Source organism: Caretta caretta, chromosome 11 (assembly GCF_965140235.1).
Source record: "Caretta caretta isolate rCarCar2 chromosome 11, rCarCar1.hap1, whole genome shotgun sequence".
In the NCBI taxonomy this organism is placed as follows: Eukaryota; Metazoa; Chordata; order Testudines; family Cheloniidae; genus Caretta; species Caretta caretta.
Genome location: NC_134216.1, coordinates 19,517,511 through 19,530,874, shown reverse-complemented (window position 1 = coordinate 19,530,874; position 13,364 = coordinate 19,517,511). Strand labels below are relative to the sequence as shown.

The 13,364-nt window shown below is 42.3% G+C and overlaps 1 protein-coding gene across 2 annotated transcripts in view; it reads right to left on the bottom strand.

Annotated features, from left to right (window-relative positions):
- Positions 1-13,364, bottom strand: part of THSD7B (thrombospondin type 1 domain containing 7B) — a 536,363-nt gene that overhangs the window by 427,215 nt on the left and 95,784 nt on the right. For both annotated transcript variants that reach the window (XM_075117806.1, XM_048870341.2), the window contains one exon: positions 8,366-8,528. In XM_075117806.1, coding sequence (XP_074973907.1) covers positions 8,366-8,501 — 136 coding nt within the window. In that variant the 5' untranslated portion in view covers positions 8,502-8,528. The remainder of the gene's footprint in view (positions 1-8,365; positions 8,529-13,364) is intronic.

The following is a 13,364-nucleotide window of genomic DNA, read 5'->3' as shown; positions in this document are numbered from 1 at the left end:
AGTTTAATCTGAATTAGCTCTTAATCACTCAGTCCAAGGCTGTCCTCTACACCCAGTTATTCTACGAGGTCCTCACTTTGGAGCACGGCAGCTGTTTAATTATAGTCCCTTTCTTCAAACCCCAGAGTCTTAGAGCTGATACAAGAGGACCTTCTGCTGCCCGCACTCAGGATTCTCCCTACCTGTTGGGTGATGTATCAAAGGAGAGGAGGAAGACTCACAGCCAGACCGCCTCAGTCAGAGCTTCTCCTATTGTGACAGGGCAGTGCTCCTCCAGGGAAATGGCTTCTCTCCTTTTCCCTGGGCTGCTGGACCTTTCTTTATATTGCTGCATTCCTCAGGATCAAGCTCAGCAGTGCCTGAGGTGCGGAGCTTACCTGACCCTGTACTGCTCCAAGCCTTTCCCCCTGCCTAAGCCCTGGGCTGGGATTTGCAAACCCCATCACACAAAGCTAATTCAAAAACCATTTGTACAACATTACACAGGAACCAGAGGATTTTTGTTTTGTTTTTCAAATGTAACACTTCTGAGATTTTGTGAATCTCTCGGAGAAACACATTATGAAGAAACATAGGATACTGGATCAGACCTGTTGTCCACTGAGCGCAATATCCTCTCTCTAGCAGTGGCCAGCACCAGAAGCTTCCAGAGAAGATGCAATAAACCCTGCAATAGGTAGATGTGCAATATTCTCCACCACCACCCAGCCCCTCCACAAAGCATGTCTCATCCTAATGCTTAGTTGTTAGGGATTGGTTTAAACCCTGAAGCATGAAGTTTCTTTTCTATAAAAAGACACTGTTTTGACTTACTAAAATTCCATAGAATTGTGAACTAGATGGAAAGACATTTGAACTTTGGCTCTATATAGTCTGAGTAGACACTTATGGCACAAGTTAGCTGAAAGAGGTCAGCAAGACCCTCGATAGGCAATCGTGAATAACAAAAGGATGAAATATTTCACAGAAAGCAGCAAAGGTGACAATCATCTGTATCCAATGAAATTATGACCCTTCACAGATTCCAGGGCCAGAAGAGACCATCGTGATCATCTAGGTCAGACCTCTTGTATAACGCAAGCCATAGAACTTCCCCCAGAGAATCTTGATTTTAAAATTCTCAGTGATGAAAAATCCACCACAAACCTGGCTAAATTGTTCCAATGGGTAACTACTCTCATGGTTAAAAATTTACATCTTATTTCCAGTCTGAATTTGTTTAGCATCAAGATTCAGCCATTGGATGATGTTATACCTTTCTCTGCTAGATTGAAAAACCCACTATTAAATATTTATTCCCCTTGTTGGTTCTTATAGACTAATCAAGTCAACCCTTAACTTTCTCTTTGTTAAGCTAAATATACTCAAGTAGCTCAATCTATCACAGGGGTAGGCAACTGGAGGCACGCGAGCTGATTTTCAGTGGCACTCACGCTGCCTGGGTCCTGGCCACCAGTCCGGGGGGCTCTGCATTTTAAATGAAGCTTCTTAAACATTTTAAAAACCTTATTTACTTTACATACAACAATAATTTAGTTATATATTATAGATTTATAGAAAGAGACCTTCTAAAAATGTTAAAATGTATTACTGGCACGCGAAACCTTAAATTAGAGTGAATAAATGAAGACTCGGCACACCACTTCTGAAAGATTGCCGACCCCTGATCTATCACTATAGGGCAGAGACTACTTCCCAGGACAGACTTCCTCAATCAGATAAGTATGGCCTACACATTTTTTCCTAGATGTATACATGTACATTTAGCAGTTTTAAAACACATATTGCTTGCTTGCACCCAACATACCTAACGTTTCAATTCATTCTGAATCAGTGACCTGTCCGCTCTTCATAATTTACCACTCCCCCAAATTGTGTCATCTGCAAAACTTTATCTGTGATTATTTCAGGTTTTTTCCATGTCATTGATAAAAATGTTAAAAAGCATACAGCCAAGAACAGATTCCTGCGGGACTCCTCTAGAAATGCACACCGTGATTTCCAGTTTACAATTACACTGAGACCTATCAGTTAGCCAACTTTTAATTCATTTAATGTGTGCCATGTTAATTTCATTTTGTTATAGTTTTTTAATCAAAATGTCATGCAGTACCAAATCAAATGCCTAACAGAAGTCTAAGTATGCAATAGCAACACTATTACTTTTATCAACCAAATGTGTAATCTCATATCAAATTAGTTTGACAGGATCTATTTTCCATAAACCCGCATTGATTAACAAAAAAAATAAAGGAAAGTAATATAATTAGTGCCAATCAAGTGTGACAAATGTGGCAATTTCCTGAACAAATCTTGTTGAATTAAGCTAAACTTTATTGAATTAAGTCGACATATAATTGTGGGCCAGGGATTGTTTGTAATTCCATGGGGGCAGGGGAGGATGACCAGATGTCCCCATTTTATAGGGACAGTCCCGATATTTGGGGCTTTGTCTTATATAGGCGCCTATTACTCCCCACCCCCATATGGATTTTTCACACTTGCTCTCTGGTCACCCTATGGAGGGGGATCACAGCCCTCCAGGAACAAAAAACAGGGTGGTGGGATTAGGGAGATTCACTCATGTGGTAACACCTCCAAAGATGTACCACCACCTGGAGATACTTGCATATACTGGTTCAAATTGGATTCTCTAGAGACCAACAGACAAAGAAAGGGCTTTTGGATAAATAACCTGAGTTTAAACTGACTCAGGGCCTGATTTCTGAGCCATAAAATGGATAGGACTTTCTGTCCAAGGCAGGGCTCCAGTTCATGGGCTTACTTATTCTGAGCAAAAGGTGTTATGAACTTGTAACCACAGAAAAATCTGTGTGGGGTTTGAAGAACTGTTCACCTGCCAGAGACCTTATTGGCACTGGGGTGATCTCTGGCAACCTTTTAGCATGCATGTACATTCTTTTATTACTTTTAATGTGTTTTCTATCATGCTTTTACCTTAAGAATGCACATGCTTATTTAGAAAGACCTAAGTGGTAATTTAACTGTGGGCAATTACACTGTTCACAGGCTCTGAGAAGAAGGCAAAGCAGGCCTGCTTAGACAATCTGACTTGCTGGGGAATTCAGTCCAGGCAGAAACTGTGCAGCCTGGAAATACCCTGGTCAGGAGGGAAGAGAGACATGTCTCCGCCCAATAAAGGTGACTGCTGGGAAGCTGAAAGCCTAAGAGTGGCGCCCTTGCTGGACCACAAAGGTGGAATACAGATGAAATTGCTCAGAACTGTGACATAATTAATTATATTACCCTCCTTTAATTCTTTGTTAAATCAAGTCCTGTATCAGCCTCTCCATTATCTTGTCCAGGCTTGATGTCAGGCTGACAGGCCTATAGTTACCCAGGTCATCCCATTTACACTTTTTAAATATTGGCACATTAGCTTTCTTCCACTCTTCTGGAAATTCTCCAGCATCACACAATTTAGTGAAAATCAATAGGTGTGATTCACATCTTCCTGAGACACTGCTGGAATGGAAAGAGTAATTTTACCCTATGAGGAGACTACACCTATTTGTCCCCCAAATACAGAGATATTTGTTGAACAATTCTGCCTTTTCTGCATTAGTATTGATAATTCTACACCATTTCCACCTAGTAATGGACCAATATTATCTTTTTTGTCACAATTCTTTTTTGTTCCTAAAATACTTAAAAGCTCCTTCTTATTGTCTTTAATTATGTAATTATCAATTTTCTACAATACCTAGCTTCGTATTTATAGTCACTGCTATCAACTTCTCACTTTCTCCATTTGTTATTTACAGTTTTATTTTTTGTAGCTGCCTTCATTTCCCTTCTAAACCAGGTCATATTTTAAAACCAATACAGCCTCCTTCGTCAATTGCTAGATTGTGCCTTTTTGGGCATCTATTAAGTCCTTAAACAATTCCCAATTATTCACATTCTTCTGATTAAATTCTTCTCCCAGCTGATTTGACTCAATTGTTTTCAGCTTTGTGAAATAAGCCCTGTCAAAGCACTAAGTGTGTATGTGTATACACACACACACACACACACACACACACACAGTGCTTTGACAGGGCTTTTATATATATATAAACTGGTCTGGACTTTATCCCGTTTACACAATATAAATGTGATTAGTCATGATCACTTGCACCTAAGCTACCATTAATTTTTATTTCTCTAATCAGTCCCTCTTGCTATTGATATACAGGCATATGCTAAATAAGGTACAGGTATGGATTAATTCAGTCATGCAAAAGTCTACAGGTCCCAAAACTGTAAAACAATAGCTTAGCCAAACTACCTAAGGCCCAAGGCTTAAAGACTTGACATAAGTAACTAACCAGTAAATGACCCTACATCGCAAGATAGAGTGCTGTAATAGACAAGTGTTGCTAAACTGCTGACAGGTAACCACAAAATGACACTGTATATCAGCTTTAGATATTTTAAGTTAACCACAGCAGCATTTGTCGAACCATGAGAATACCATGACAACTAACTGATTAATACTAATAAACTTGAAGTAAAAGGCCTATTCACCTATCCAACGTTAGCAGGGTAAGGAAAAACAGATAAGGAAAAAGAGCTGATGCACATACTGAATATGCATTAGCCTTAGTTAGTATTAGCATAACCTCTAATATAGGGTGGCACTTGGCCCATGGACCTGGAGCCTACCAAGTGAAGGACCACTCCTGGGTCATCTTACTACTACAAGGTTCCCTGGAAAGGATGGTATGAGTAGGCAAATTCTGGGTGCTTGTATCATCTCTGTCTGCTTTGCTACGTCATAGTGTTTGTGATATTGCTGACTGTGCTAATAAAACTATTGCAGATTCAATAGGTCTTGCCTAAGTGTAGGTGTCTGTCTTGCATACCTGGGGGTCCTCACTCCCAAATTAACTGTGATGCTGTGGCTGATCTAGAGGCAAATAAACTCTGCCAAACCACGGAATGTTAAATTGGAAACTCTAAATAATACCTGATTACACATTACTTGTCTATACTAGGTGGAATCCCCCTGTGTCGGTTGCAATCAGCTTTTTAGTTTGGAAATGGTCATCTACAATATTTAGAAATTCTAAGGATGTTTTACTACTGGCAATACAAGACCTCCTGTATATGTAATTGAAATTGAAGTCCCCCATTATCACACAGCTTCCCCTGCCCCCCCCCCATCTATTCATTATAGTTAGGGGTATAAAAAACCAGTCATCCTGTTTCCTACTGTGATTTGGTGGTCTGTAGCAGACACAACTAATACCCCATTTTGTGTTTTATCTGTTAGAAGGTTCATCCATAACCATTCAAGGTAAATATTTTCCCAAATCATCAGTGACTCAGAAACAGGTAATGCCATTTTTCAGACTGCCACTCTTCCTCCCTTTTTGTCCACTGAGTCCTTCCTAGACAGGTTAAAACATTTATTTTAACATTCCAAATGTGTGAATCATCCCACCATGTTTCAGTAATATCAACTAGATTGAATTTATACTCACAAATGAACAATGCCAAATCCTCTTGTTTGCTACTGAGGCTCCTAGCATTGGTGTACAGGAAATTAAAGAATCTCTTCTCTTCACATCCTTTGGTTCCCTGGTTAATTTTGTTCTCAACTTCTTGATTCTGCACTAAATGAGTTCTCATATCTTTCCTCTTTTTACTCTCCCATTGTGTTATTTTAGTTTAATACCCTCCTTACTACTCAAGCCAGCTTGTTCTTGAGGTGATTGGTTCCGTTTCTACTGAGTTCCCTCTTCCCATAGAATAGACTGGAACAATGTTCCACAAAACCAAATCCTATACCGCTTACCTAACCAGTGGTTCATTTTAATAATCTTCTGCCTTCTGTCTCCCTTTGCTCTCGAGACAGGAAGATAGCAGAGAAGATCGCTTGGACATTGTCCTTCAGCATGCTTCTGAGTTCTCTGAAGTCATCTTTTACCCGTGATATATCCTGTGATGCAGTGTCATTAACGCCCATAAATGGATCCTTGCCCATTAACTTCAGAAATTCCTCCAATATCGTGTGAGCGATGTCTTGTGTCTTGGTTCTGAGAAGACAGCACACCATCCTGTTGTCTGCTTATCCTTTGCAGAATGTTGTTTTGATTCTTCTGAGTGTTGAACCTCCAGCAAAGATGGACAGACTTTCTTGGACAGTTGAGGAAACTCTTTATGGACAAAACTGATTCTTTGAGGTTGGGCTTAGCTACCATCCACAGGCATGTCTCATACATCTTTCCTTTCCCTTAGACCCCCTGGTTCTTAAGAGGTATCTTCCACAGTTTAAACACTGAGGACCTGGTATCAACTTGAAGCAATGGCAATCCTGGAGCCTCTGCCAGTCAATCTTGATCTCTGGGTCATTAAAAGTCTGGCGGCACAGCAGGGATCAGGCAGGCTTCCTACGTGCTATGGCCCCTGCTGTGGCCGCTCCCGGAAGCAGCCAGCAGCTGGCACATCTCTGCGGCCCCTGGGTGAGGGCAGTGGTTTGCACGCTGCCCCCGCCCCCAGCACTGCCCCTCCAATGGGAGGGAGGGACGGCCAATGGGAGCTGTGGGGGCGATGCTTGCAGAAGCGGGCAGCGCACAGAGACCCACTGCCCCCCTTTCTCCCAGGGGCTGCAGAGACGTGCCAGCAGCCCAGCTGCTTCCAGGAGTGGCTTGGGGCCATGGCAGGCAGGCAGCCTGCCTGAGCCCCACTGCACCGTTGGCCGGGAGCTGCCTGCAGTAAGAGCCTCCCAGCCAGATCCTCCACCTTGCACCCCCACACACACATCCCAACCCCCTGTCCCAGCCTGGCGTCCCCTCCTGCACCAAAACTCCCTCCCAGAACCCACACCCGTCACCCCCTCCTGCACCAGCTCGGAGCCCCCTCCTGCACCCAAACTCCCTCCCAGAGCTTGCACCCCTCACTCCTGCACCCCTACCCCATGCCTGAGGCTCAGCCAATGCACACCCCACAGTTGAGAATGTTATGCTAATTTGTGCAATTCCTGAAGGATTTTGGATCTATAAACCACAAATGACACTAATAAAAAGTAACATTCATGAAATGTCCAGTGGATTCTATGAGATTAGGTGCAGTGTGACCATCTGACTCCTGCACCCAAAGTGCCTCCCAGAGCTTGTACCCCTCACTCCTACACACCAACCTCCTGCCCCAGGCTCAGCCCAGAGCCCCCTCCCACACTCCGAATCCCTTGGCCCCAGCCCAGACCCTGTACCCCCTCCCAAACCCCAACCCCCTGCCCCAGCCCAGTGAAAGTGAGTAAGGGTGGGGGAGAGCGAACAACGGAGGGAGGGGGGAATGGAGGGAGTGTGGCGAGGCCTCGGGGAAGGGGCGGGGTAGATCCTGGGTTGATCTTAAATTCAAAAAGTGATCTTGTGCATAAAAAGGTTGGAGACCACGGACTTGAAGCTTTTAGCTATATGGAATTCCTCCTGGTTCTCTTCTCTCTAGTAACCACAGTCCACCCATCCTCCTCTGTCTCCAGCTGTGAAAAATGCAGATCTGACCTCTTGCCTCTGATAGTTTTGAATGGCCAGACCTCCTTTCTGACTTCCTGTCTCCCCAACTCCTTGGTGGCCAGCTTCTTTCCTCCTTGAACCTGGCGTACTTCATGTTTTCTGCACTGGGCTGTCTAGGAACTCCTCAACTTCTCTGGTTCTCAATAATGTCTCTATTTGCCTGTTCAATCCAAGAAGCTTCTCCAGCACGAGCTTTCACTTCATGCGTAGTAAGTCCCTTCTGGCTTCAGGCAGGAAAGGAAACAAGGCACATCCATTGCAGGACATCCACAGTTCCATCGCTGGCCATCTTGAAACTGCATGTAGGAGCTGAACCTGGAAGCAAAGCTTTTCACACTCCTGCTCTCAACAATCTCTGAAACTCTATTAGCTGCCTCTGTTTGTGGTTCTCAAATTCACCCAGCAAGATGCTCTTTATCCCAAGTCTCTCTCTTTAGCTATGCAGCCTGTCCAGAGAGAACCCACAGATGAAGCAAAAGCACCACTCACTACGCACCACTGCCTCCCAGGATAGAGCCCAGGCTATGCCCTCCAAAACTCTCCTATTAGCTGCCTCTGTTCAAGTGATAGCATTGTGAAAACCCAGACTATACCAAGTGTCACTGCAGGGTACAGCATTTCAGTGAACAAGAAGATGGATTAAACTAAAGGAGAGGGGAAAATATATGTATACACACAGACACACATATATACACACAAATAAATGAAACTACATGAAAACACTATTAGGACATTTTTCTTTGGGAATTTCTTATAGTGCTAAATCAGAGTAGGAATAGGTAGCAGACTTCTTAAATCACAGGAACTAGAAAGTAAATAAATAACAATATGTTTATTCCTACCTGTTTTCCAGACAAATTGATGATCTTTCCTGGCTTCCAAATCAGTTGTTTGTAACACTGAGAGCACAAGTAAAAGCAAGATATTCCTCATGCCCCATGCCCAATGAGCAGAAACCCAGAGATTCCTCAGAAACATAATTCAGTCTCGTCGTCTTCTCTAGTCCTAGATTTGAAAGAAAAAGCAAATTAGTTTGCTAAAAATACATAGTAATAAAGCAAAGCAATCAGTCTCAGAGTCAGTGCTACTCAGTGTACATTACACATCCTCTTCTGTGGTGCAGAGTCAGTTACATGGGTACTTTAGAGATGGTACTTGTAGAGATGTGTACTTTTAGCTCTGGAGGCCCCTGGTTCAATTCTAGGTGTCAGTCAAAGTGGTGGCCATTACCAAAGCCCTCAGTGAGTTCCTAAAAAGCAATTTGCTAGTGTCTCTGCCTTGAATTTTAAAGCTTTCACCACAATATGCCATGCGAGAGACTTATGCAACACTTTTTTCTCTCTTCAATCTATTTATCTTTAACATGCCCATCACCATGATATCTGGTATTTTATAGTTAAACAAACCATGAATGGTGACAGATTCAAGCTGCAAAGTTCAGCTCTGGATATGAATCCCAATTTCCAAAAAGTCAAGGGCACTGAGACACAAGATCTGGGTTGCCAGTTCATCTCTGCATACTGTATGTAGATGATATAGTTTAAAAATGGCATTAGAACTAAGAACTGAATTTTGATGTGAAATTGAATGTTCGAGTTTATACTATGTGTATTTGTCCTATAAGATTGGCTTTTGCATTTATATTTCCTGAATTCCTACATTTGTAACCGGTCATTAGTTCCACATTTCATATGTCAAAGTTTCCCTTCTGGGACAGGGCAAGCAGACTGATAAGGTTCTTCTGCAGCATGTTATTGTCATCATTTATGTTATTGGCATCATTTGGTGTTTATCATTAAAGTTATCAGATATTAGAAGTTTAGTTCTGAAATTCCATTACATTTCCAGCCTTATAAAAAAGCAGCATTATTACAATACATAATACAAGTATGGTTCTTGATAAGAAGTCAAAGATAAATCTGAAAATAGTGGATAGTGGATATGCACTAAAACTTTTAATTTGGAGTTTATTGAAATTACTCAAACAGTTTCTATCATGATAAACTCATGTAATTATAGTTAATCAGATATTTACTAACTGCTGTGGAGGATACAGTGTTATATCTGTTTAGCTTAATTCATTTTTATATTTAGCTGCATTACAAAACCTGTAAAGATATCAAATTGAGCTTTTACACAGGCAAAGTAATGCAGGCAATGTAAGACACTTGCATTCATGGACTCTTCCCAATGTTTTCGGGTTAACTTTAGGACCTAGACTTTCAAGTTCAAGAACAAACACTGCACCCTGAATTGAAGGGAAAAAAAGCAAATCCTAGTCCCTCGTCTACAGCTAAATCCTAAAGTTTACAGGGTCAAAGGACCATAAGCGGCCTTGTAAGCAAGTCTGCACTGGGCTAATCAAGAAGCCAGCCAGGCTTGGTATAGAAGTGAGGCATAGGGGCTCTTCACCCTGCTCTTTGGAAGGATGTGGATCAAGTGCATTGCAAATGGGATGACTTCAAGAGAGAGAGTGACACACAAACACACACACATCCCCCTCAATTCCATGCCAGTGGAAGCTCCAAAAAAGTTTTTGTTACATTTCAGAATGAAAACTGCAAGTTTCAGCCAAAAAGAAATTCAAAGGGAAAAAAAAATAAGAAACCAAAAGTGAGAGGTGGGGCTCCCAGGATTTCCAGGCTCCCAGCTGCTGAGTCAGAAGCCAAGCATTGGTTGGACCTGGGGTTCCCAGGGCTTTCAGGCTCCCAGCTCCACGGCAGACTCTCAGAGCTGTGAATGTTGGATCCCTTGTCCTGGAGCTCTGCACCATGGAGCTGCCCCAAAGCCACAGACCCTGGAAGCTGCAAGAGACCCTGAGCTCACTAGGCAGCTTTCCAGCATAAACTTGCCTGTGATTGGACTAGAGTTCATCAAACCCACACTGTTCTTGTGAAACATTTCGGGTTTGGCAAACCAGCATTGTCTGGTGAAGCTCTGCTTCACAGGAAAATTTTTGGCCAGCTCTAACACTAGGCCATGCTGTAATTAAATCTATGCAACTATCACTCATCTGGACTAATCCTCACTTCACAACAAATATCGAGGGGCACCGCTTCCCCTAAGGTCATTCCCAGCATCACAATCACCATGACTGATACTATGTATGACAGATGTCCGGGAGTGGGAAGGGGGGGGTTGGGGAATTGGCAGAGTTTGGCAACATTGGTTCTGTGACATTCTGTACCTTGGGGGGAGCACCCTATAACCCCCATATTCCTCATTTCTTTATGATTGTGAAGCATGACTTGTAAGGTATCAGGGGAAAGGTTACGATCTGCTGAAAGTAATTTCTCTATCCATATATGTGTATCATTAACACATATGAAGTTATGAGAATTATGTTGTATGGTTGTCACTAAAACATATTGTATTGTATGGGGATTCAGCCAGATATTAGCTCCCCAGAGGCAACAGCAAGGAAAGTAACCAACGCCTGGGTGGGGTGTCAAACAACCCATCAACCACCATTGTCCAGCCAGGGAGCTACAATGCAATGACTCACCTGTATGAGGCCACACCAGGGGAATTACTCACCCTGGCCTGGAGACTCAGCAATGCACTCAGACATGCCTGGACTTGTGTTTTCCAAGCACATGGACTGAGGGTATAAAACCAAACACAGGGGGCCCATGCTGGGCCTTTCTCCTTCACTCATCTACGCTGCAAGCAACAAGGACATTCTGAAGACTCCAACTGAGGGGACTGACCCATGTGTACTATGAACTGCAATATCCAGTAGTGTGATAAAAACTGCTTAGTCTAGTTGTTGCCCAGCCTAATAGGGCTGAGAGTTTAGACTGCATGCTTATATTTTATTTCTTTTGGTAACTAACTCTGACTTTTTTGCCTATCACTTAAAATCTATCTTTTGTAGTCAATAAATTTGTTTTTTTGTTTGTCTTTACCAGTGAGTTTGTTTGAAGTGCGTGGCAAATCTCCTCTGGTTTTTCAAAGGCTGGTATATGTTCACTTTCAATTGATGAAGTGGTGAACCAATTAATATATCTGCATTGTCCCTCTTGAGCCGTCCAAGATGGCATATTCTGGAGGTACAGTGCTGGGAGGGATTTGGCTCTGGTGCCTCTCTGTGTGATTCATGAGTGGCTCTGGGAGCATTCATGTAATCTAGCTGGGCGTGGAGCATCTACATGCAGTTGTGCTGAGTGATAACAGCACCTGGAGGGGTTTGCTGCTGGTCATTAGCAAGGCATTGTGAGAGACGGCCCAGGCTGGAGAGAGTTCAGGGGGCACAGCAGTCCCACAGTCCCAGGCTGCACTCCGGGGATCCCATCACAGGTTCCTACAAGGAACTTAAGCATGTGCTTAAGTTCAAGAATGTAAAACATCTCTCTGAATGCAACGGGACTGCTCAAACTTAAATTTAAGTACGTGCTAAAGAGCTTTACTGGATCAGGGCCAGAGTGCTCAGCACTTTGCAGGATCATGCCCTGTGCGGGCACTCTTCTACTGATCCTCATGAGACCTCTGTAGGTCCAAGTAGGGCTCTATACACCTGGGACCCAGCCAGCCTCTACATTGTGGAGCTGAATAAGGCCAGGATAGGGACTTTAGTGAAATATCTTCTAGTGGAAAGATAAAGACCCTAATGCGCAAATCCAAAGAAACCTCAGACAACACTCACTGCCAGTTGTGTTTTATTTTTTTAAACGAAAACTCAGGGAGCACTCATCAGCAGCCTTTTGAACATACTTTCTCCAGCTCAGAATTGGAAGGGTTAGTGGGTAGCAGTAACTCCCCAAGGGTAGGAGACTCCTGCCCTAGTCAGGAGGCTTGGCATCTGTTAGTTCCTTGAGAAAGACTACAAAAATAACAGCCTGCTGTTGTCTGAGTACAGAGATTACATTAAGTCTGAAAAAAAAAGACCCCACAGGAATAAATTAAAGACCCTGAAAATGATTCCCATCTCGCCTACACCAATGTAACTCCACTGAGTTCTCTGATTTACACCGATGCAAGTAAAATCAGAATTTGTCCCTATATCTCAGTTTGTATAACACAATTTGAAACACTAGCAGTTCTGTGCAGATATGATAAAAAGTTACCACACAGGCAACATATGCCATCCACACTAGCATGAATAAATTACATTATGAAGGCCACCAAGATTTCACATCAAATTTAGTTACTGAATATCTCAAACTTCCAAATGTGAAGGCATAGTTAACTGTGAATTGGCAAATACAGAGGGGAAAAAATCTTTAATTCACATTTAAAAAAAATAATTTACAGATTATTCAAAGTATTAACTCTGATCAGCACTTCATGTTCATGATTTATTTTCCTTATAATTATTTTTTCCCCAGATGAGGAATTTAAACTTCAAATCACAACTGAAATTTAAAAAAAAAAAAACTTTTTTTCTCTCCCCCAAAATTCTATTACTGTATTTTCTTTTCTGGTCACTTCTAGGTTTCTCTCTCCACTTACTCCAAAATTTAAAAAGTGGCCCATTAGGAGAGGTAACAATGATTTATACAGTCCACAGTTATCCAAGACACCTCATTACCTAAAATAATTTCATGCCCCAACACTACATGTGCATTGATCCTACAAACACTTATGCATGTGCTTACATTTTAAGCACAAGAAGTCCCACTGACTTCAGTTGGACTATTCACATGTTTAAAATTACACATGTGCATAATGCTTGCAGGATAGGGGCATCACATTAAACATTCCCTTGATTTTTCCAGCTTATTCAATGTCTTTTATGAAATCCTTATATCTATCTGAGTATCCTACCCATACTGTATTTTCACACCACGACAACAGCGACATAGAGCCCAATCCTGCAAATACCCACATTGGTACATTTCT